Below are 22,500 nucleotides of genomic sequence, written 5' to 3'. Positions count from 1 at the left end.
CCGTTTGTTGTTCTTCAACTCTATATTCACTGGAACACATCGGGTCAAAATGTTTCAGAGTTTGGGAGTTTTCTTAAAGAGAAGTGCTGCACTCGCACGCACACAAGTACATGCAAGCACACACCCACAAACAAGCACAAGCACATGCACACACAGCAACCCACCCACAAACATATATTTGCACACACACTAACACACACACAGAAAACCACAAACAAGCCCATGCACTCACACACAAACACATACTTGCACACACACAAACACACACCCACACAAGCATGGAATGAGGATAGTATGTAGTTATTTCCTGTACAAGGGCGTAAGTTGTTATTCTGTGTGTTTGTGCATGTGTGTGTGTTTATGTGTTTGTGTTCACGCCTGCGCACGCATGCGTGTGTGTGCGAATGAGTGTGAGTTCTATGCTAATTATTCTGCTTCACTCCATACTCACTTCACTACATACAACACAACAACAACACAATCAGATGCAAATTACATAAATTGACCTTCCGACCACGTTTCTCTCCGGCAGACCAGTGCTTGTTAGCGAGACGGACGCATTAATGAGGAAAAGTGAGCCTAACTTTTCCAAATACCCAGCCATTGGGCGCTGCATTACCGTCAGTAGGACTTCGTTTGATCACAGCCCGCTACCTGTCTGTGACTTTGAGTACAAGGTGAAGACGTCAGATAGGCGGAGGGCTATCACCTCCCGCTGCTGTGAGATAATCAATTAACGTGAGTGTAGCGCTGCAGTACGCGGTGCGGCCGGTAGGGCGCGCTGTGGCTGCGTAGCACGGCGACACAATGTATTTCATTTGGACTTCTAGTTTGGCCAAAGGCGCCTTAAGGAAAGACTGCTATGATTAAAAATAGGAACCAATAAGATCAAAGTAACAAAGTATTATTACAGAAAGTCGCCAACTGAAAGGCAAACTCAAATAAATACTAATGTTGCCGGTAAATGAGGCTACTATCAAATGTATCCTAGTAACTCTGTTGAAATCCTACCCATGGAAAATGAATGTTTTCCTCTTTAATGGATGTCTGGTTTCAGCCTCGCAGTAAACCGCTACTGTACGTGACGTGTATACGGGCGAGCCCATTCCTTCACCGAGACGGGGGCATCCACGACCCCCCTACAGCTCGGAGCGGAAAACGGGAATGGTTCAGTCCGGGGCGAGCGCATCGGGCTCACTGACCGGCGGACAGAACCGCCGCGCGCCTCCTCTCATCAGCACCACCGCTCGAGCCTCGCGACCCGCCGGCCTCCGTCGCCCGGCAACCAGTGCCGTTCACCGTTAACCGTTTACCGTGAACCGGCCCGTTCCGCTCGCCATGAAACAAACTTTCACCGAGCTGATGAGGATGAGCAGGATATGCCGGATGGTCCTCGCCACTTGTTTCGGATCTTTTATCCTCGTCGTCTTTTATTTCCAAAGTATGTTCCAGCCAGGTAGGAGCGTTCTACTTTCTCCTCGTTGTGTGAAGCCAGTAGACTCATAACGTGTGTGTGTGTGTGTGTGTGTGTGTGTGTGTGTGTGTGTGTGTGTGTGTGTGTGTGTGTGTGTGTGTGTGTGTGTGTGTGTGTGTGTAGCCTACTATATGTGTGTGTGTGTGTGTGTGTGTGTGTGTGTGTGTGTGTGTGTGTGTGTGTGTGTGTGTGTGTGTGTGTGTGTGTGAGGGCGTAATCCATTCCCGTTTGGTCAATACCGCGTCTCTTTAAACGCGAATCTGCTCCTCATCTGTCTGGAACATAAGGAGGAGGCGGCGGACTCCTTTGTTTTGGTCCCCGGGGGGGAGAGAGTCCTTCATGTGGGGTGGCGGGGGGGGAGTTCATGTCCGCTGAGGAAGTCTCGGCTCTCCTCCTGAGACAGAGCGTGGAAGCGTTAAAGCGTTAAAGCGTTTGGTTCCTGGGGGAACGTGGCGCCTCGGCGATGGCATTCGTTTGCCCTGCGCTCCTTGCGCGCGCGACTCACCTTTCTACAGTAGGGCGCGCGTGCGCGCGAGATCGAAGGGGCCTAGCGCGCATGCCCGCACCCCTACTGTACACACGCGCGGGTGCGCGCGCGAGTTCAAAGGACCTCGCGCCGAACGTGGGAAAGAAAAGAGCAACACATGTGAACGAGCGACAACAGGTTCTCTTGCCGACGGAAGGAAGGAAGGAAGCGCTCTTCTTCCTGTGGGGTCGGACGCCAGCGTGCTTCCGGTCCCAGTGGAGGGCGCCTCATACATGATGAGAGGCGCGGAGTGAAAGCGAGAGGATCACGTGATCACGTGTCAAGGCTTGACCGGTGTTGTTATGATGGTTGTGGTTCCATCTCTCTGTAGGAGACGCGGCCGCTAGCCTACACCGGGTTGGTGACGCGCACGTGACGCATGGCGCGTGAGGTATAGGTGGTCCCACGGTTCAGGTGGAGAGAGGCAACGGCCCCGCCGCTCTCTGAGGAGACGGAACCCCGCGGGGTGAGGTGGTGATTAGTATGAGGATGAGGATGTTGCTGGAGTGCGGAGCAAACGGGTGAACGGGTGGAAATGTGTGAGCTACTGGCTGCGCGTGAGTCACCGCTGCTACCGTCAGCGGTTCCCTCCACGCGGGGCTCTGAACAGACACGTAGGCCCGCTCGGACCAGACCCGGGCTAGTGCTCGGTTCGACGCCACATCGGGAGCCCGCCACGGGCCCGGACGTCTGTACTACCGGCGTCCGCAGACGCGTAAAATCGCACGAGGCGTATTAAGTAGCCGTTGTGTTCGTCTCTGCGTGATGACAGGGCGCCTCGAGGACGGTTAAGAGAGCTTATGAAACGAGAGGAGTTGTACTTAGATGATGATGATGATGGTGTGTGTGTGTGTGTGTGTGTGTGTGTGTGTGTGTGTGTGTGTGTGTGTGTGTGTGTGTGTGTGTGTGTGACTTAGATGATGATGATGGCGTTACGGTGTGTGTATGTATTCTGACTTAGAGGTATTTTTAGAGGATGTTCGTGAGAAACCAACAATCAGGCGTTTAGCCTCCCCTCGTGTCTGAGTTTTTCCTCCTCTGATTGGGAACGCACGACGCACAGCGTTGCCCTGGTTACGGTAGACTAGGGGTTCCCTGGCGCTTGAATGTCTCACCTCTCCCGCTGGCGCCCTGGGGTCACGACCCCTTGTTGAGGAGAAGGGTGGGGAAGGGATTTGGGGGTCAAGGGTCAAAATGGCTTGTTGGCGTTTATGCAGTTACAGTACACACACCCCCATTCCCATCCCCAACCGTGAATTGCCTGAGCATATTCCCTGAGTCTGCCCAATGGAGAGTCACGCTCTCAACCCCTCAGAGTCCCTCACTTCAAATGTGACGTCTATTTCGAGCTCCTGTCGTTGAACATAGACGTTGGTGGTGAGAGCTGGTGTGCAGAGCGCTGGATTATACACTCCGCGGTCGGGGTAATCGCAGTTCACATTCAAATAGAAACGATTGAAAAATGAAGACATCGTTAGGGGGCTGATTCGCGGCCTATGAATCGTGAACTTGCCCGTCGTTGATTTCTGCTCTCTTGCGTCACGCTTCACTTCAATGGCTCCACCGTTCCCTCTGCTGATTGGTTTAGAGAGGCGGATTGGTTCTATAGGCCGCTGGGATGCTCAGATCTCACGCATACCCGCGCGCACACACAAACACACACCAGCACACGCATGCATCCACTCACACACACACGTATGCACACACACGCGCACTCGCACACAGGCATGTACGCACACACACACACACATCACACGCCTGCCCACATACACACATCACAGGCATATGCACGCACACACAACTGCACATGCGTGCACACAAGCACCTATCAATCGCACAGCGGCACACACACACACACACACACACACACACACACACACACACAGATACACACGCAGGCACACACACACACGTGATGTAAACAGACCGTGGGTGTGCGTTCAGCCATCGATCCTGCCCGCTAGCTGTGTTGTCGTGACGACGTGTGTTTAGTATCAGCGCGGTCATGGGGGGGGGGGGGGGGGGGGGGTGACCTTCCATCGACCGGTCGTCTCTCCTGATTGGGTGACGGCTGGAGGTGGCCGGCCTCCTGTGAGTGACCGGTTGTGGTGATATTATTCTTGACAGTCTCTGGTGTCACCAGCTCACTCAGCTCGAGACACCAGCGCCTTGTTTCCTTTGCTGGAGAAATCGGAATTCCTCTATATAACTTATTCTCTTCTTCTTTTACTCTCTCTCTCTCTCTCTCTCTCTCTCTCTCTCTCTCTCTCTCTCTCTCTCTCTCTCTCTCTCTCTCTCTGAATTTCTCTTTCTCTCGCTGCATCTCTCTTTCTCTCTCTCCCTCTCTCTCTCTCTCTCTCTCTCTCTCTCTCTCTCTCTCTCTCTCTCTCTCTCTCTCTCTCTCTCTCTCTCTCCCTCGCTCTCTCTCCCTCGCGCTCTCTCGCTCTCTATCACTCTCTTTCTATGTCTGTCTGTTTATCTCTGTCTTTGTCTCTCTCTCTCATTCTCTCTCTCTCTCTCTCTCTCTCTCTCTCTCTCTCTCTCTCTCTCTCTCTCTCTCTCTCTCTCTCTTTCTCTCTCTCTCTCTCTCTCTCTCTCTCTCTCTCTCTCTCTCTCTCTCTCTCTTTCTCTCTCTCTCGCTCTCTATCACTCTCTCTTTCTATGTCTGTCTGTTTATCTCTGTCTTTGTCTCTCTCTCTTTCTCTCTCTCACTCTCACTCTATCTCGCTCTCTATCACTCTCTCTTTCTATGTCTGTCTGTTTATCTCTGTCTTTGTCTCTCTCTCTCTCTCTCTCTCTCTCTCTCTCTCTCTCTCTCTCTCTCTCTCTCTCTCTCTCTCTCTCTCTCTCTCTCTCTCTCTCTCTCACTCTCCCCTTCTCTCCATCTCACTCGCCCAAGCTGAACCTGGTTGATTGTGAAATCACCCATTGTGCCGCTGCTGTAGATGCTGCTGCTGTTGATTAGTGAAGTAAGTCGCTTTCCCGTCTACATAACAGCAGAACGGGAAAACAAATACGGCCCAGTAATTGGCCGCGCCGTGAGGGAGGAAGATGAGGAAGACGTCTGGGAAGGGTACGACAGAGAGTCCGGAATGGAATTTCTTTCGTAAACTCTAAATTCCGCACCGTCTTTGGTCGGGGCCCATAATTTCCACAGCAGCCGACGTTACGACCCTCGTACGATGCTGAGTCACTAGAGGGAGGGGCAGGGAGTGGTTTGGGGGGGGGGGTAATGGTGGGGGTGGGCTGACCTCTGACCCCTGACACTCACTCTCCCCCCTACTCCACCCCTTCATGCTCCTGGCCGTCGATTCAGGCTGAGAGAACTGACTGATTCCCATTATAACCACCAGCCATTTATCGGCCTTTCAAATATTGGACTACCTCTTTAATTCAATTCAATTCAAATTTAATCACAGGTACATTCTCAGAGGGCTTAACAGGCAATATATTTAGGACCCTCAATAAATGATGGAATCAGATTGTTACATTTTGGGTTCAGGTTCGACCGCCACTGTCTGCTGGCTTGAATCAGGGTTTCCGATCGATAACGGTATCTGGTTCATCCGACGCAAACCGCTCATCACAGCTGGAGGTCTGACTGCTGTTTCCGTCGGCGGCTGGCCGCTCTTCTCTCAGCCCCGCGTCGTGTCCTCTGCTCCTCTCAGTGTCTTCTGGACGAGGTGTGGAAGCAGACCCCACGGCCCTAACCTCATCACCTCCGTCTGGATCCAATCTCTGATTCAGATTTATTCTCCTCTCAGAGCAGCAGTTGGGCGTTCTCCATCTTCTCTAGAGGGACGCGCTGACCTGGGAGACTAATCAGAGGCCAGTGTGTGTGTGTCTGGGTGTGTTGGTGTGTGTGTGTCTAGGTGTGGGTGTGTGTGTGTGTGGGCTCTCGTGTGTGAAGGGAGGGATATTACATTAGACGTCACAGCTGGTTTGGCAGTGATTGTTATTCATGTGTAACTATATCTTATGTTGCCGTTTGTGTGTGTGTTCGTGTGCGTGTATGTGTTTGTGTTGCTCTCAGAGAGACAGAGATAAAGTGTTTGTGCTTCAGCCTGTGAATGCTTGCCTGAGTGCCTATGTGTGTTTGTATATTTTGATTGGACTCATTTACATACACTGCTGCATGAGTTCTTTGTGTTTCTTTCTGCTTCGGATTCTAGGTCGGTGTGTGTGTGTGTGTGTGTGTGTGTGTCTGTGTGTGTGTGTGTGTGTGTGTGTGTGTGTGTGAGTGTTTGTGTTGGGTGTTTATTAGGACGTCCCAGCTGTTACGCTGTTTGTTTGTTATTCAATTTATTCCTCATCCCCAGTCATTGTCCTGAGCTTGCTTCAATATATGTGTGTGTGTGTGTGTGTGTGTGTGTGTGTGTGTGTGTGTGTGTGTGTGTGTGTGTGTGTGTGTGTGTGTGTGTGTGTGTGTGTGTGTGTGTGTGTGTGTGTGTGTGTGTGTGAGAGAGTGCAGAGTACATCCTGTTGGTAGAGTCAGAGGGGTCATTTGTTTTCCTGCAGAGAACTTCAAACACCCAGAGACTTGTGATGCTGATGTCTGTGTGTGTGTGTGTGTGTCTGTTTGTGTGTGTCTGTTTGTTAGTGGACGTGTTTTATGAGAGGGAGTTTGGGATTCCCCTATAAACCTGTGTGTGTGTGTGTGTGTGTGTGTGTGTGTGTGTGTGTGTGTGTGTGTGTGTGTGTGTGTGTGTGTGTGTGTGTGTGTGTGTGTGTGTGTGTGTGTGTCGGTTACTGTCTGGTTCGCTCTATAGCCCCTTAGGCTAATGCTGGGACTATGAATAACACACACGCACCCACACACAAGAGCACCAACTATTAGGTTGTTAACAGAGATAATTCCACACTACAACACACAGGCTTTCTTTCTAGACTACAGTCAGACACAAAGAGACGGAGAGACACTGTAAGAGAGAGAGAGAGAGAGAGAGAGAGAGAGAGAGAGAGAGAGAGAGAGAGAGAGAGAGAGAGAGAGAGAGAGAGAGAGAGAGAGAGAGAGAGAGAGAGAGAGAGAGAGAGAGAGCGAGCGAGAGCGAGAGCGAGAGAGGGATAGTCCCATTCTCATTTCTTCCTGTGACTAGACTACACACACACATACATACACACACACAAACACATGTTCATACACAATGTAGACCACCACAGTTATACATTGGGAAATTAAAGTCATCCGCCCTTTCTCAAAACCTCTCATCGGTCTGTCTGACTGTCTCTCCTTCTCTCAATTTGTGTACGTGTGTGTGTGTGTGTGTGTGTGTGTGTGTGTGTGTGTGTGTGTGTGTGTGTGTGTGTGTGTGTGTGTGTGTGTGTGTGTGTGTGTGTGTGTCCGTGTCTCGGTTCCTCTGTAACCGTCTGAACACGTGAACAGTCATCAAATCCAAGCGTCATTGAATGCATGTGTTGTCCTAAACGTGGACACACACCCACACAAACACACACACATACACCACAAACACACATACACACACAACCACGTCTGGCGTCTGAATAATTGAGCTGTTGGACTTGACTTCTTTATGAAAGAAGAACTGATCACAGATGTTTTGCCTGATGTTCCTGATAGTGGCGTAAGGAAAGGTGTAAACTAGACTTCCTCCTCCTCCTCCTCCTGCTCTTCTTCCTCCCCCTCCTCCACCTCCCCCTCCTTCTCCTCCTCCATCGTCCACTTCCTCCACTCTCTTTTCCTCTCCACCTCCTCCTCCTCCTCCTCCTCCTCCTCCTCCTCCGCCTCCTCCTCCTCCGCCTCCTCCTCCTCCTCCTCCTCCTCCTCCTCCTCCTCTTCCACTTTCTCTTCACCCTCTCCCCTCCTCCTCCCCCTCCTCCCCTCTCCCCTCCCTTCCTCCTCCTCCTCCTCCTCCCCCTCCTCTTCCTCCCTCCCTTCCTCCTCCTCCCCCCCTCCTCCTTCCACCATTAGAGGAGGTAACCGGTGGAACCAGTCAGGAAGTGGATCAGTCTCCATCCTCTAAACATCTGCTCAGTGGGGCTCGTAAACCGTCGCCGCCTACTCGATTTTCTGACCAATCAGCACGAGACCAAGTCCAATGCATAAATGTGTGTGTGTGTGTGTGTGTGTGTGTGTGTGTGTGTGTGTGTGTGTGTGTGTGTGTGTGTGTGTGTGTGTGTGTGTGTGTGTGTGTGTGTGTGTGTGTGTGTGTGTGTGTGTGATGATCTTCTACTTTTCTGCAGAACGTTGCTTAAGCCCTGCATGGTCTAAATCTGGTTCAGGTTGCAACCAGTTTCAGATGTGGGTTTAATCTTAACACGATCTGTTTCTGTGTAGATGTGAGTGCTTATGTGTGCGTGCGTGTGTGTGTGTGCGCACGTGCACATGTGTGTGCCTACCACAACCATTTGTCAGACTTCCACAAAGTCACATCTGGCTGTATCCTGTGGTTGCATGTATGTGTCAGTACATGTTTAGGGGTTGGCACACTCCATTTAGGATGGCGTGTGTGTGTGTGTGTGTGTGTGTGTGTGTGTGTGTGTGTGTGTGTGTGTGTGTGTGTGTGTGTGTGTGCGTGCGTGTGTGTGTGTGTGTGTGTGTGTGTGTGTGTGTGTGTGTGTGTGTGTGTGTGTGTGTGTGTCTGTGTGGGGTACAGTCTATCATACAACAGGGTCACAATGGGGTGCTACATGTGAATAACCCCAAGCAGCAGAGGTTAGGGGGCGGAGTCAGTGGCTTGTAGGAACCCCAGAATCCCACTCCCTGTTTGTTCCAAAGAGGACGGCTTTACCGTGTGTGTGTGTGTGTGTGTGTGTGTGTTTTTTGCTGGATGGGGCTTCTGTGTAAGTTTGGGTTTGTGTCGTTACGCAGTCTTGTGTAAATCCCCGTGTGTGTATGTGTTTGTGTGGGCTTGCGGAGCTGCATGTGTGTGCTGTTGCGGATGTGTGTGTGTGTGTCTTGTGTGTGTGAGAATGTGTCTGTGTTTTTTTTTTGGTGTTGGTGGGTGCGTGCGTGCACTTGCATGTGTATGGGGGTTGCTTGGGTTGCATTTGTGTGTGTGTGTGTGTGTGTGTGTGTGTGTGCATGTGCGTGCGTGCGTGCGGTTGCATGCGTTCGGGCACGTTCATGCGTGTGTGCACGTGTGTACGTGTACAGGGCCGATGTGAGCAGCATGTGCTCGCTGTCGTCCTGTCGTCTCGTGATAGCCAGCAGGCGACCCAGCGGAAGGCCTCGGCTGTAATCACGCCGCTTAGCCAATAAATATTGATCTGCTTGTTAGGGTTTTATCCCCGGGCCACAGTTGACTTGTAGCCACGCACGGTGCCCACATTTGGGCATTATTAATGGGCTGTAGGGAGACGGGGAGGGGAGAGAGGTGAGGGGGGGGGGGGGGGGGGGAGAGAGAGAGAGAGGGCAGAGGCATTTTTAAGTAGTGACAGAATGGGCGTCTGGCAGAAAGCACAGGACTCAGCAAAAAAAATTTCTGTGTTTTTGTGTGTGTGTGTGTGTGTGTGTGTGTTATATGACATTTATACATATTTAATATAATCTCTCCATACATACGTCTTCCTATGTGTCCAGTATGCCCGTGATGCATAGCCTGTGAAGCCCGTTAGCCTTTACCCTGACGGGCCGTTTGCCATGTTTGTCAGTTTTTTCCAGAGTGCTTCTTAAGGACACTGCACCTCTGCGGCAGGGACGCAGCACCTCCTCCTCAGTTTAGCTTCGGTGCTATATGCTAGCCACTGTTTAGCTTAGCTCCTGTGCTTAAAGCAGGCCAGTGTTTAGCTTAGCTCAGGCTATAAACTGTAGCCGGTGTTCATTCAAGCTCCAGCGATAAACTCTAGTAGTGTTCAGCTTAGCTCCTGTGCTTAAAGCAGTCCAGTGGTTAGCTTAACTCAAGCGATAAATGCTGGCTGGTGTTTACAATAGCTCCTGTGCTTAAAGCAGGCCAGTGGTTAGCTTAGCTCCGGCTATAAACGGTAGCCGGTGTGCAGCTCTGCTCCACCAATAAACGCTAGCCACTGTTTAACTCATCCCTGGTGCTAAAAGCAGGCCAGTGTTTAGCTAAGCTCCTGTGCTACACTTGGGTCAGTGTTTAGCTTAGCTCCATAGCTCAAGGCTAGCCAGTTTTTAGCTGAGCTCCAACTTGCCAGCGTTCAGCGCCTGGCTGGGATGCCTTGTGTCTCCAAAGAGCCACTTATTAAGACATCAGAGAAAGCAGCACTTAGCTGCTACAAATGGTCCCAACACACAACCACACACAGACACGCACAGACACACACACACGCACGCACGCACACCCACGCACACACACACACACACACACACACACACACACACACACACACACACACACACACACACACACACACACACACACACACACACCCATGAAGAACAGAGAGAGGCACACATTATAAAACTCAGCAAGATAGGTAGACCGAGAGAATAAAGAGAATAGAGAGATAGTAGAAGGAGAGTAGAGAGAGAGTAGAGAGAGAGAGAGAGAGAGAGAGAGAGAGAGAGAGAGAGAGAGAGAGAGAGAGAGAGAGAGAGAGAGAGAGAGAGAGAGAGGCAGAGAGAGTGAGTAGAGAGTGAGAGAGAGAGAAGAGAGAGTAGGGAGAGAAATTAGAGAGAGAGAGAGAGAGAGAGAGAGAGAGAGAGAGAGAGAGAGAGAGAGAGAGAGAGAGAGAGAGAGAGAGAGAGAGAGAGAGAGAGAGAGAGAGAGAGAGGGAGGGGGGGGGGCAGAGAGAGTGAGTAGAGAGTCAGAGAGAGAGAAGAGAGAGTAGGGAGAGAAATTAGAGAGAGAGAGAGAGCAGAGAAGCAGAGAGCAGTGCCAGTGAGTCACTGCATGGACCTGAACAGTGTTAGCATCCTTCTCCTGTTTAAACAGAGCCGCCCTGGTGCCGGTAGACAGCGAGACAATGACACAGCCTGTTAGCCTGTTACCCGTCAGCCTGTTGCCCCGTTGCAGTGTCGCTGGCCCTGCCGCCCAGATGTGAAGGCCCCCGGGTACGAGGCCTGAATCACGGCTTTAATTAAGCCACCGCTCGTTAAACGCAGCGCCGGCGGAACGCTCACTCCTCCGCTTCCTGTTCCTCGCTGCACTCTGACCGAGAGACGAGTCGGACCCCTGGAGACAGCACCACCACCACTGCTGCTGCTCTCTCTCTCTCTCTCTCTCTCTCTCTCTCTCTCTCTCTCTCTCTCTCTCTCTCTCTCTCTCTCTCTCTCTCTCTCTCTCTCTTTCTCTCTCTCTCTGTCTCTCTCTCTCTCCCTCTCTCTCCCTCTCCCTCTCTCTCTCTCTCTCTCTCTCTCTCTCTCTCTCTCTCTCTCTCTCTCTCTCTCTCTCTCTCTCTCTCTATTTCTCTCTCTCTCTCTCTCTCTCTCTCTCTCTCTCTCTCTCTCTCTCTCTCTCTCTCTCTCTCTGCTCTCTATTCTCTCTCTCCCACTCTCTCTCTCTCTCTCTCTCGTTGGATCTTTCCCTGCCTGTTGGCCTGTCTCTCTCAGCCAGTCCATTTCAACCGGCTTGATGATCACAATTAAACTGTGTTATCTTTTTTGGTGTTGCGGTGTTGCAGCGAATGCCGTTTGCACTAAAACCAAATGCTGGAATCATATGTTGTTAAAGGTGGCTCTTGGATAGCCTTACCTTCAGATCTCACTCGCCATCCAAACCCTAATCTGTAATCTCCCTTTATTATCCACCATTATCCTTCATTATCCTGGATGATCTGCAGCATTTACCCCTTTTCTCTCTCGCTATCCCTCACTCTCTTTCTCTCTCTCTCCCTCTCTCGCTTCCTCTCTCTCCCACTCTCTAACTCTCCCATTCCCTATACCTCTCTCTCTCTTCCTCTCTCTCTCTCTCTTTATATCCCACTCTCTGTCTTTATCCCTCTGCCACTCTATGTCTCTCTCTTCCTCTCTTTCTCTCTATCTGTCTCCCATTCTCTCTTTATCTCTCTCCCACTCTCTGTCTCTCTCTTCCTCTCTTTCCCTGTGTCTGTCTCCCACTCACTCTTTATCTCTCTCCCACTCTCTGTCTCTGTCTTCCTCTCTTTCCCTGTGTCTGTCTCCCACTCACTCTTTATCTCTCTCCCACTCTCTGTCTCTCTCTTCCTCTCTTTCTCTTTCCCTGTGTCTGTCTCCCACTCCCTCTTTATCTCTCTCCCACTCTCTGTCTCTCTCTTCCTCTCTTTCCCTGTATCTGTCTCCCACTCCCTCTTTATCTCTCTCCCACTCCGTCTCTTCCTCTCTGTGAAAAAAACAAAGATAGCGTAAACAGACAAGAATATTAAACCCGTGACTGAACAGGGACAATATAACTGTTTTTGTTCGCTGTATCGTTAACAAAATCAACACGATCTGTAAGGGGGACCTTACCTGAATGAAATGGAGCATTGTCTTTCCCTGTTAAGAAATACGATTCTGGAACGATTTCTGCAGAACCTCAGATATCCTGAGGGTCCATTCGTAAGACTGTGTGGGCGGGCTGGCCAAGCAGTGGGCGTTTTGCAGTTTCTTTTGGGAAACTGTACCTTTTTCAGTTTTTTCTAAATGTGTTATTTATCTTAGGTTCAGAATTCGATTTTCTACCGATTTAAAAAAAAGGCATTCGTTTCCGAGTACACTTTTGATAGTGAGGGAGAGGAATACATGCAAGAGAATGCTTAACGTTATTCCGTTCCACCGCACTTAACAGACAATCAAATCACCTCGTTAAATCACCAACTCAGGAAGGTCAGCATATGCTTGACAATGCTTCGTTAAAAGTTACAAAGTAACTTTCAATCATTTTTTCATTCATACCGGTACTTTTCCGTCTACCGGAGCTGAGCTTCATCAAAGCAGCAGTGATTCTACTTGAGTCGCCTCAGCGCTGTGTTGACACGGCGGTGTGAGCCGCGTGGCATGGCCTCGCCCTATTGGCTCAGCCCTCTGGGTCTGCCAGGTCGCCGCCCACCCACAGCTCAGAGGGGTCACAGCGGCCATGTTGGCAAGGCTGAGCAAAACGTCCCCGTACTGAGTACTGACTCAGCAGACTGTCTAATGCACACACACACACCTTCAGACCGGGGACGGAAGTGGTGTCGTGGTGTCTGGCTGGGTCATGTCAGGACACAGAGAGAGGGTGGGATAGAGAGGGGGAGAGAGAGGAGGGGAGGGAGAGGGAGGGAGACGATAGTCAGAGGAAGAGAGAGAGAGAGAGAGAGGGGAGAGAGAGGGAGAGAGAGAGAGAGAGAGAGAGAGAGAGAGAGAGAGAGAGAGAGAGAGAGAGAGAGAGAGAGGGAGAGAGAGAGAGAGAGAGAGAGATAGGGAAGAGCGAGAGAGAGAGAGAGAGAGAGAGAGAGAGAGAGAGAGAGAGAGAGAGAGATAGGGAAGAGCGAGAGAGAGAGAGAGAGAGAGAGAGAGAGAGAGAGAGAGAGAGAGACTGGCAGATAGAGGGGAGGCAGGGAGAGAGTCGGGATGTCAGGAAAGTGGAGGAAGGCATGTAAACAGCGTTTGAGAGATACTAGGATCAGGGTAAACAGATAGTTAGCAGGAGGCCAAGGGCTGCTGGAGCGGGACGGGAGAGCGGGGGGGGGGAGGGGAGGGGAGGAGGGGAGGGGGAGGGGTTTGGCAGGAGGGGAGGGCAGGAGTGGAGGCAGTTCGACACACCGTTGGATTCAGAGTTAAAATCACACAACATGGGTGACATCATTGCCGTTACTGTATTTACTGTGTGTACCTTTTCAAGTGTGTGTAAAGCTGTGAGTGACTAATGCCACGAGACGCATCCTCAATATTCTATTAATAATTCTGAAGTCATCTCCCTAACCCGTTCCTGGATCAGAACCGGCCGCGTTCTCAGCGCGCTGGGTGGAGGGAGAGAGGAGCGGCTAGCCTCGGTTAGCTCGCTAGGCTCATCGTTTAGACTAGCGTAGCCGGCTACCTAGCTCCAGCTGATGACAACACCAACAGGTTGTTAGCCGTGGCGGCGGCTACGTTGCGTAGCCCTGTGCTAAGGAGACGTTGGAAGGGTCTGCTCTCATGAACTTCTGATTAGATCCTCCGGAGTAAAAAGGTCAACTGCTACAGTAGAACTCAAAGGTCTGCAGAAGTAACCCCACGCGTTATCCCCCGACCTGACTCCTTCAGTTCCGGGCTGGGTTCCTAGGAGAGACAAAATGCAATTATTTAATACATGTCAGTCCTCTACACACAATTATTATTCCTCAAGGGCTCTGAAGTCACAGAGGCATATGAAAGAGGGCTTCTCTAATTGAACCCCTCTCTAATTCCTCCTCCGGTTGTCAGACGATGGTATCCGACCAGTGTCTGGACTTGGCCTTGGAATAATCGGTCAGCTATCCCCTTGTGACAGCCCCATGTTTAGTGTGTGTGTGTGTGTGTGTGTGTGTGTGTGTGTGTGTGTGTGTGTGTGTGTGTGTGTGTGTGTGTGTGTGTGTGTGTGTGTGTGTGTGTGTGTGTGTGTGTGTGTGTGTGTGCGGGTTTGCTTGCGTGCATGTGCGTGTGTGTGTGTGTGTGTGTGTTTACACATGATGGTGATCTGTCTGTCGGAGGGGGGAGAGAGAGAGAGAGAGAGAGAGAGAGAGAGAGAGAGAGAGAGAGAGAGAGAGAGAGAGAGAGAGAGAGAGAGAGAGAGAGAGAGAGAGAGAGAGAGAGAGAGAGAGAGAGAGAGAGCATTGGCAGCAGATGAGAACCCACGAACACCTGAGCAGTCATCAGACACCTGCAGACGAGCGATGGCCCACTCTCGGGACGATTAAGAAATATCCATGAGGAACCCGAGAACATCCATTACCTTCAGATTGAGTGAAGGCAGATTGATGGAGGAAGGAGGAGGAGGAGGAGGAGGAGGAGGAGGAGGAGGAGGAAGAGGTGGATAAGGAGGAGAAGGAGGCGGAAGTGGAGGAAATGGAGGATAAGGGGGGAGTAGGAGGGGTTGGAGGATGAGGGAGGTAGAGGAGTAGGGGAGGAGAAGAAGGAAGAGGAGGAGGAGGGGGAGGGGAGTGGAAGAGAAGAAGAGGAGGAGAAGGAGGTGGAGGAGGAGGAAGAAGTGGATGAGGATGAGAAGGAAGAGGAAGTGGAGGATGAGGAGGGGAGGAGGGGGAGGGGGTGGAGAAGGAGATGGAGGAGGAGAAAGAGGATGAGGAGAAGGAGGAGGAAGTGGAGGATGAGGGGGGAGGAGGGGGGGGAGGAGAGGCTGGAGAAGGAGGAGAATGAGAACGAGAAAGAGGAGGAGGAAGAGGTGGAGGAGGCGGTGCAGGAGCAGTAGATGGAGGAAAAGGAGAAGTAGGAGGTGGTGGAGGAGGAGGTAGAGGAGGAGGAGGAAGTGAAGGAAGAGGAGGAGGAGGAAGCAACAATGCCGAGATATGAATGATGGAGCGACGAAGAGAGTACGGGAAAAACCAAACGCTCGGGTGGGGCCGCCAACGCAAAGTTTTACACTTCGTCCCGTTGCCATAGAGACACCAGCGGGGGCTACCAGAAGTGTCGGCTGGGATGCACTCCAACATGGCCGCCGGAGCCTGCCTGTGTGTGTGTGTGTGTGTGAGTCCTGGCTGCGCTGTCACTGGCGATGGCGGTGGCGTTATGGGCGGACACACTAATTGGCGGAGCCTTTCAAGGGGAGAGGAAACGTCGTCGCTCAAGGCGACGTTCATAATTGCAGCCACCAGCCCAGCATCCGTCATGTCGTTGAGCTCCCCCTGATGTCCCCCCTTGTGTCTCTCCCACCGTCTGTCCCCGTCTCTCTTGGCTTTTGTTCTGGGCTCTGTGTGTATGTGTGTCTCTCTCTCTCTCTCTCTCTCTCTCTCTCTCTCTCTCTCTCTCTCCCTCCCTCTCTCTCTCTCTTTCTCTCATCAACTAATTTGGAGATAAATGATTTAGCTGGCTTTTACTCCACACACCACAGCGCACTCGTTGCCATAACGACGCTACGTGTGGCAGCTGAGCTGGTGTTAATGGTTTTCGTTTTTTTTTTGGCGTGAACCAATAGCTTCCGCTGGCTAGGGAACAGACAGACATTCTTAACACAATTTAGTCTGGGTTAATTGATTACTTTTGTGATCGTTTTATTTTGAATGACTCTCTGGGGACGAGGTACGTTATGTAGCACGGACAGATATGGTCCCAATACAGCCGATTACCTGTTCCTGAAAGCAAAACACCAAGCTCATTGATTTAACCAGGCAGGGTCATTTGAACTAGTTCACTTATTTATCACGTGCGAGAGGTCATTCATTCCTCCTCCTGAGTGTGTATTGACGATTTCTGTTGTTGAGTGAAATGCTCATTTGCAAGCTTCCTATTTATGTCTGGTGTCCCCCTACTGTAAACAACCCCCTCCCCACTCCCCCCTCTGTATGTGGATACGGAGAATTGTTGCCACGCCCCAGTGGTGGTGGTGTCATTTATAAGGAAGAGGGCTTTGGTATGTTGGACGTCCTGTCACTTTAAAACGGTACTTAGCATTGTGTAAGCATCTTATCCTAGCTATCTTTGATGTGTTCGAGGAATGGGTGAACCTGACAATTGTTTGTGCTTAGCACCTGGTTCTATGATCGTCCTTTCTGTACCGACCGCGATATATTGTTGTTTCTCTTTCTTTTGACAAATGTACCTACTGTAAGTCCCTTTGGATGAAGGCGTCTGATAAATGCCAAATGCCCAAAATGTAAAATGTTAATGTGACCACTATCATTTTGGGAGCGGAGGCCAGAGCCTCCAAACAGATCATTGTAGTTTAATGTCCTTGTTCACATGAAAGCGGTCCATAGGAGTACAACCCCACGAGCCCCTCCCTGTAATTTGGGTTGATGACGAGGGGACTGGCTGTCACCAGTGGGCTGTGGTAGCGCACACACGCACACACACATACGCACGCATGTGCACACGCACACGCAAGTGAAGAGCATACCCGACTCTTGTCCTATCACACACCCAAAGTGGATAATTGAGATGATTTAGATATCATAAATGATCAACCACATGTTTCTAAATGTTACGAAACATTCCATCTGTAGAAATTGTTGCTTTCTACATAAGTCCACGAGCAGTTTAACGAAAAGACAAAACATCTTATCGTAACGTTATATATAAACGTTATATGTATCAATGACGGTGTAGAACAGTAAATCAACTGTGGCTCAAACTAACATAACAGTCAACAACACCACAAAACATGGGCAAGACCCTGCCCCCTGCCGTTCCACCAACCACAAGCTCGCACCATCACAATCATTCCACGCACTCCTGTGGTTGGGTGAGAGCGGGTTGATTGACAGGCAGACCCCGCCAACCCAGAACTAAGACCATAAATGGAGCACTTCTCGCAAGAAATGCATTTGAATGACGAAACAATCTTAACATTGTCAAGTGAATGGTCATGGTAGTCAAGTCATGATTGGTTTTCAGCGATAGCAGTGTCCATATCAATCACCATAGCAACAGAGGAATGTATTCCCACAACTATCTTGCGAGAGCTGAAGGCCTATTCGTAATAATAACTAGCAAACATAACTTCATATACAATCACTGAACCAAGACGTGACAATAAAGTGCATCGCATTAGCTAGTAATGTTATCAAAAGAATATTTGAATCCGGAAACTATATTACAACATTACAATTCCATTGAGAATAAAATGAATGTCAGCCATCTTGTTTGCTAGGAAGACATAAAGGAACGAATAGACAAAAATACTTTGCTTTGCTTATATATACAGTTGAATGTATATATATATATATATATATCTATATAACTATATATGTATATGCGTGTGTGTGTGTGTGTGTGTGTGTGTGTGTGTGTGTGTGTGTGTTTGTGTGTGTGTGTGTGTGTGTGTGTATATATATACAGAACTGCACAAACTCATAATTTCATCTCCTATTTTAAGAGGACTAACAGTCATTCAAAAAACCTTCTCACACACACACATACACACACACACACACACACACACACACACACACACACACACACACACACACACACACACACACACACACACACACACACACACACACACACACACACACTAGATGCTACACACTACTTACACTATAATTTGGTGTAACTGCAGTGTTGCAACAGAAGCCAGTAATAAACACGAGTATTTCAGTCATTGCTGGCAGATTAAGTCATTTATCTGCCAGACAGAACCAGAGACAGACAGAAACAGGGACAAACAGAACCAACGACAGACCCAGAGACAGAACCAGAGACAGAGAGAACCAGAGACAAACAGAACCAGAGACAGAAACGGATACAGAGAGAACCAGAGACAGAGAGAACCAGAGACAGAACCCGAGACAGAGAGAACCAGAGACAAACAGAACCAGAGACAGAAACAGAGACAGAGAGAACCAGAGACAGAGAGAACCAGAGACAGAACCAGAGACAAACAGAACCAGAGACAGAAACAGAGACAGAGAGAACCAGAGACAGAGAGAACCAGAGACAGAGAGAACCAGAGACAGAGAGAACCAGAGACAGAGAGAACCAGCGGGAACCAGAGAAAGAGAGAACCAAAGCCAAACAGAACCAACCAGAGACAGAACCAAACAGAGACAGAACCAGAGACAGAGAGAACCAGAGACAGAACCAGAGACAGAGAGAACCAGAGACAGAGAGAACCAGAGACAGAGAGAACCAGCGGGAACCAGAGAAAGAGAGAACCAAAGCCAAACAGAACCAACCAGAGACAGAACCAAACAGAGACAGAACCAGAGACAGAGAGAACCAGAGACAGAACCAGAGACAGAGAGAACCAGAGACAGAGAAAAACAGAGAGAACCAGAGAAAGAGAGAACCAGAGACAGAACCAGAGACAGAGAGACCAGAGACAGAGAGAACCAGAGGGAACCAGAGACAGAGAGAACCAGAGACAGAACCAGAGACAGAGAGAACCAGAGACAGAGAGAACCATAGACAAAGAACCAGAGACAGAACCAGAGACAGAGAGAACCAGAGACAGACAGAACCAACCAGAGGCAGAACCAAACAGATGCAGAACCAGGCACAGACCCAACCGGTCCAACACAGAGCCAACCACCGCAATCCCTCATTAGCCCCCCACCTCCAGCCCCACCTCGATTCGCCACCCCCACCCTCCACCCCCGCCTCTCCTCCTTCTCACTCCGCCCACAAACAACCGAGGTCGTCACGCTTCCTGCAAGTCACTGCAGTCAAACCACCGACTTACAACGCAAAACGTCTCAAGTAGCCGTCGCAGACTCTCTGGACAGAGACGTTAGCCGGGAGGGACAGGATAGGTCCCTGGTGGTTGAGCCCCGGCGCTGTCATGCTGTCACACTGCGTGGTCATCAGACCAGGGGGCTGTCTCCCTGTATTGTCTTTTCCGTTTTTGTTCTGGCGGCCTCCGGGTGTGGTCAGGAAACACGAGATAACAACAAAGATGGGCGCTACGGCTGGTCTGTGGGAACGCTCCCTCTCTCCTTCACTCCCTCTATCCCTCTCCCTCTCCCTCTCTCGCTCTCTCGCTCTCTCCCCCTTCTCCCTCTCCTTTTATCCCTCGCTCTCTCTCTCCCTCACTCTCTCTCCATCTCGCTCCCTCTCGCCCTCGCTCCCTCTCGCCCTTTCTCCCTCTCTTAATCACCATTCGACTTTGTGGTTAAAGATTGGCCATGCTAAAACAAAGGAGACTGATTATCTCCATACAAAGTTAAATCATTTTGTGAATTTTAAATACGCTCTTCAAAATGAAACATTAGCATAAAATATTTTAATAAAAATGTTTCTACCTGCACTGCTTAACCATTTTTCTCTATCCCTAGTCTTTACCTTACTTTAACTTTAACTCAACAGCATGACGACCTTTTAATGCCAATAATTATCAAGAATGTATATTCACACAATATAGATTTGAGTTAAATCTGCATTACGGAACTAGTTCCTTGTAGATTATTATTGACGAATACGTTTTAGAAAACGGTTAAACACATCCACCCTCAACAGCAACAGCACAGCTCTTCAGCTTGGTGTCTTCAGGGTGAAATGTTGAACACAGATCCGCCTGTCTCTGCATCCAAACAGAAACATAGTGCGGCTTTAATCCAGAGCGTGCTGTCGGTTTGATAAAGGCGCCACTGTCAAAAGCGGAGCCCAGCAGACCATTATCTAAAGACTCCCTTCTAGTTCTTGGAGAATGTGAACGTCAAATGTAGAACTAGTTGGAGCCACTCTGTGATAAAACGCCTATAAACAGAACCGTAGAGGCCTTTTACGGCGCAGCTTCTAAACGACTTTACGACTGACTTTAATGTGGCTGAATGTCACACCCCCGCATTCGGTTGCGGCGGTGTCAGCAAATTTCGAAAAACTGAAATTACCTTTTTTTGGAAGTTGAGCGAGAGTGTGATTTTCTCTCTGCGGTTCGGGGACGTCCCCGGCGGCTTGCCTCCTAACGACGCAGCCTGGTGGTGATCTGACCCGCGGGTCGCGTCCCTTCGGATGTGGGGCCTGGAACACACACTCTGAGCAGGTGGAGTGTATGACCTTACCTCGACTTTGGGTGGTGTTTAAATCAGGGGACTGGAACGCTAGGGGATGAGGACGCGGTGGAAGTTAAAGCGTCGAGTGTTGGGAACGTGTGATTGGGAAACAGATTTCCACGTTACCTTTGACGAGATTCACATGTAAGACAGAACGTGGATGGAGAGCGCCGGAACGAATGGTGAAGAGGGTGGATGTGTGTGCGCGCGCGCGCGCGAGTGCGTGTGTGTGTGTGTTGGCGATAAACAGCCTGATTCTTCAATTATACTCATTAGGTATTCATAGCAGCAAACATACGCCCCCTTCCCTACCCCCATATCACACCCCCACAATCCCCCACACGCACACACACACACACACACACACAAACACAAGCACAGTCACCAACACACACACACACACACGCATGCACACACCCACGCAAGCACACACACACACACACACACACACACATACAAACACACAGACAGACACACACAAATACAGACACAGACAAACATACACTTTCATCCACACACACACACACACACACACACGCACACACACACACACACACGCACACACACACACACACACACACACACACACACACACACTTTCACACTTTCTCCCAGGCTGTCTAGACACACCCACCTTGTGTGCGGGCGTGGGCAGGCTGAGCTTCCCTTCTTGGACTCCGCCCTACCCAGAAGACACCCGGGTGTGGGTGGAGCGGGGGGGGGGGGCGTAGCAGGCCCTGAGGGTGGGTGCCGTCCTCCCAGCCGGCTGGTTAATGCTTTCATAATCACAGCCTCCGTCTCCGCGGTGATCGCACTTCAAAGCAGACATCTGGGGAGGAGGAGGAAGAGGAGGGAGAGGGAAACTGGCGTTTTTTTGTCCAATATATATTTATTACATTTTTCGCGTTATTTTCTGTTTTTCGTTCGTCCTGGTCAGTGGTTTGTGGTCGTGGTGATCCCGTATTTCCCCAGCCCTTCATCTAAGCTTTTAACCATCTGTGATGGTCTCTCTCTCTCTCTCTCTCTCTCTCTCTCTCTCTCTCTCTCTCTCTCTCTCTCTCTCTCTCTCTCTCTCTCTCTCTCTCTCTCTCTCTCTCTCTCTCTCTCTCTCTCTCTCTCATGCGCTCTCTCTCTCTCTGTCTCTCTCTCTCTCTCTCTCTCTCTCTCTCTCTCTCTCTCTCTCTCTCTCTCTCTCTCTCTCTCTCTCTCTCTCTCTCTCTCTCTCATGCGCTCTCTCTCACGCTCTCTCTCACACACACTAATACAGGCTTCTTACCACACACTTGCGTTTTCCAGCATACACTGATCCACTGGGTGTGTTGAAATCCATCAGTGGTATACGAGTGTGTGTGTGTGTGTGTGTGTGTGTGTGTGTGTGTGTGTGTGTGTGTGTGTGTGTGTGTGTGTGTGTGTGTGTGTGTGTGTGTGTGTGTGTGTGTGAATGAGTGTGCATGTGCATGTGTGTGTATAAGTGTATGAATGCGTGTGTGTGTGTGTGTGTGTGTGTGTATAGGTGTGTGTGTCTGTGTGTGTATAGGTGTGTGTGTCTGTGTGTGTGTGTGTGTGTGTGTGTGTGTTTGTGTGTCAGGGGAGCTGAGGCAGCTCACCCTGTGTGAGGCAGAGCGTAGCGGCTGTTAGATCGCAATCAATGACCTCCGCTGACGATCCCCAGCGGACAGGCCTGACTCCAGCTAGCGTAGCCGCTAACCTCATACCTTAGCATCCATCCGATCTCGACTCCATCTCTCTCTGACAGCACAGAACCGCATCGCCTCTTCTCACACATTTGATTGGTCGATTGGGTTCTCCCCCCCCCCCGCCCCCCAGCACCAACCCTTTGCCCTCATCTGTTTACGGTGGCGGGAATCAGTCCCGCGGGCTGCTAGCACCGCGCACAGGCTAGTCGCTATCCAGGTTAGCTTCTAACCGCTTCTCCAGTAATCAGGCGCCTCTCAAAATACCATACTTTAAATGCGTTTTTTATGCTTTGAACGCTGAATACCACGTCGCTTTAGAG

At 50.3% G+C, this 22,500-nt stretch overlaps 1 protein-coding gene across 1 annotated transcript in view; it reads left to right on the top strand.

Annotated features, from left to right (window-relative positions):
• Positions 1-821: 821 nt before the first annotated feature.
• The window catches only part of chst11 (carbohydrate (chondroitin 4) sulfotransferase 11), a gene marked incomplete in the record, with an annotated part of 27,898 nt that continues 6,219 nt past the window's right edge, over positions 822-22,500 (top strand). The window contains 1 exon segment of the mRNA XM_030355330.1: positions 822-1,456. Within this exon segment, the coding sequence (XP_030211190.1) occupies positions 1,339-1,456 (118 nt within the window).

This window comes from Gadus morhua, chromosome 4 (genome assembly GCF_902167405.1).
Source record: "Gadus morhua chromosome 4, gadMor3.0, whole genome shotgun sequence".
NCBI classification, from domain to species: Eukaryota; Metazoa; Chordata; class Actinopteri; order Gadiformes; family Gadidae; genus Gadus; species Gadus morhua.
Note: the sequence above shows the minus strand (reverse complement) of the source record. Positions and strands in the feature narration are given on the sequence as shown.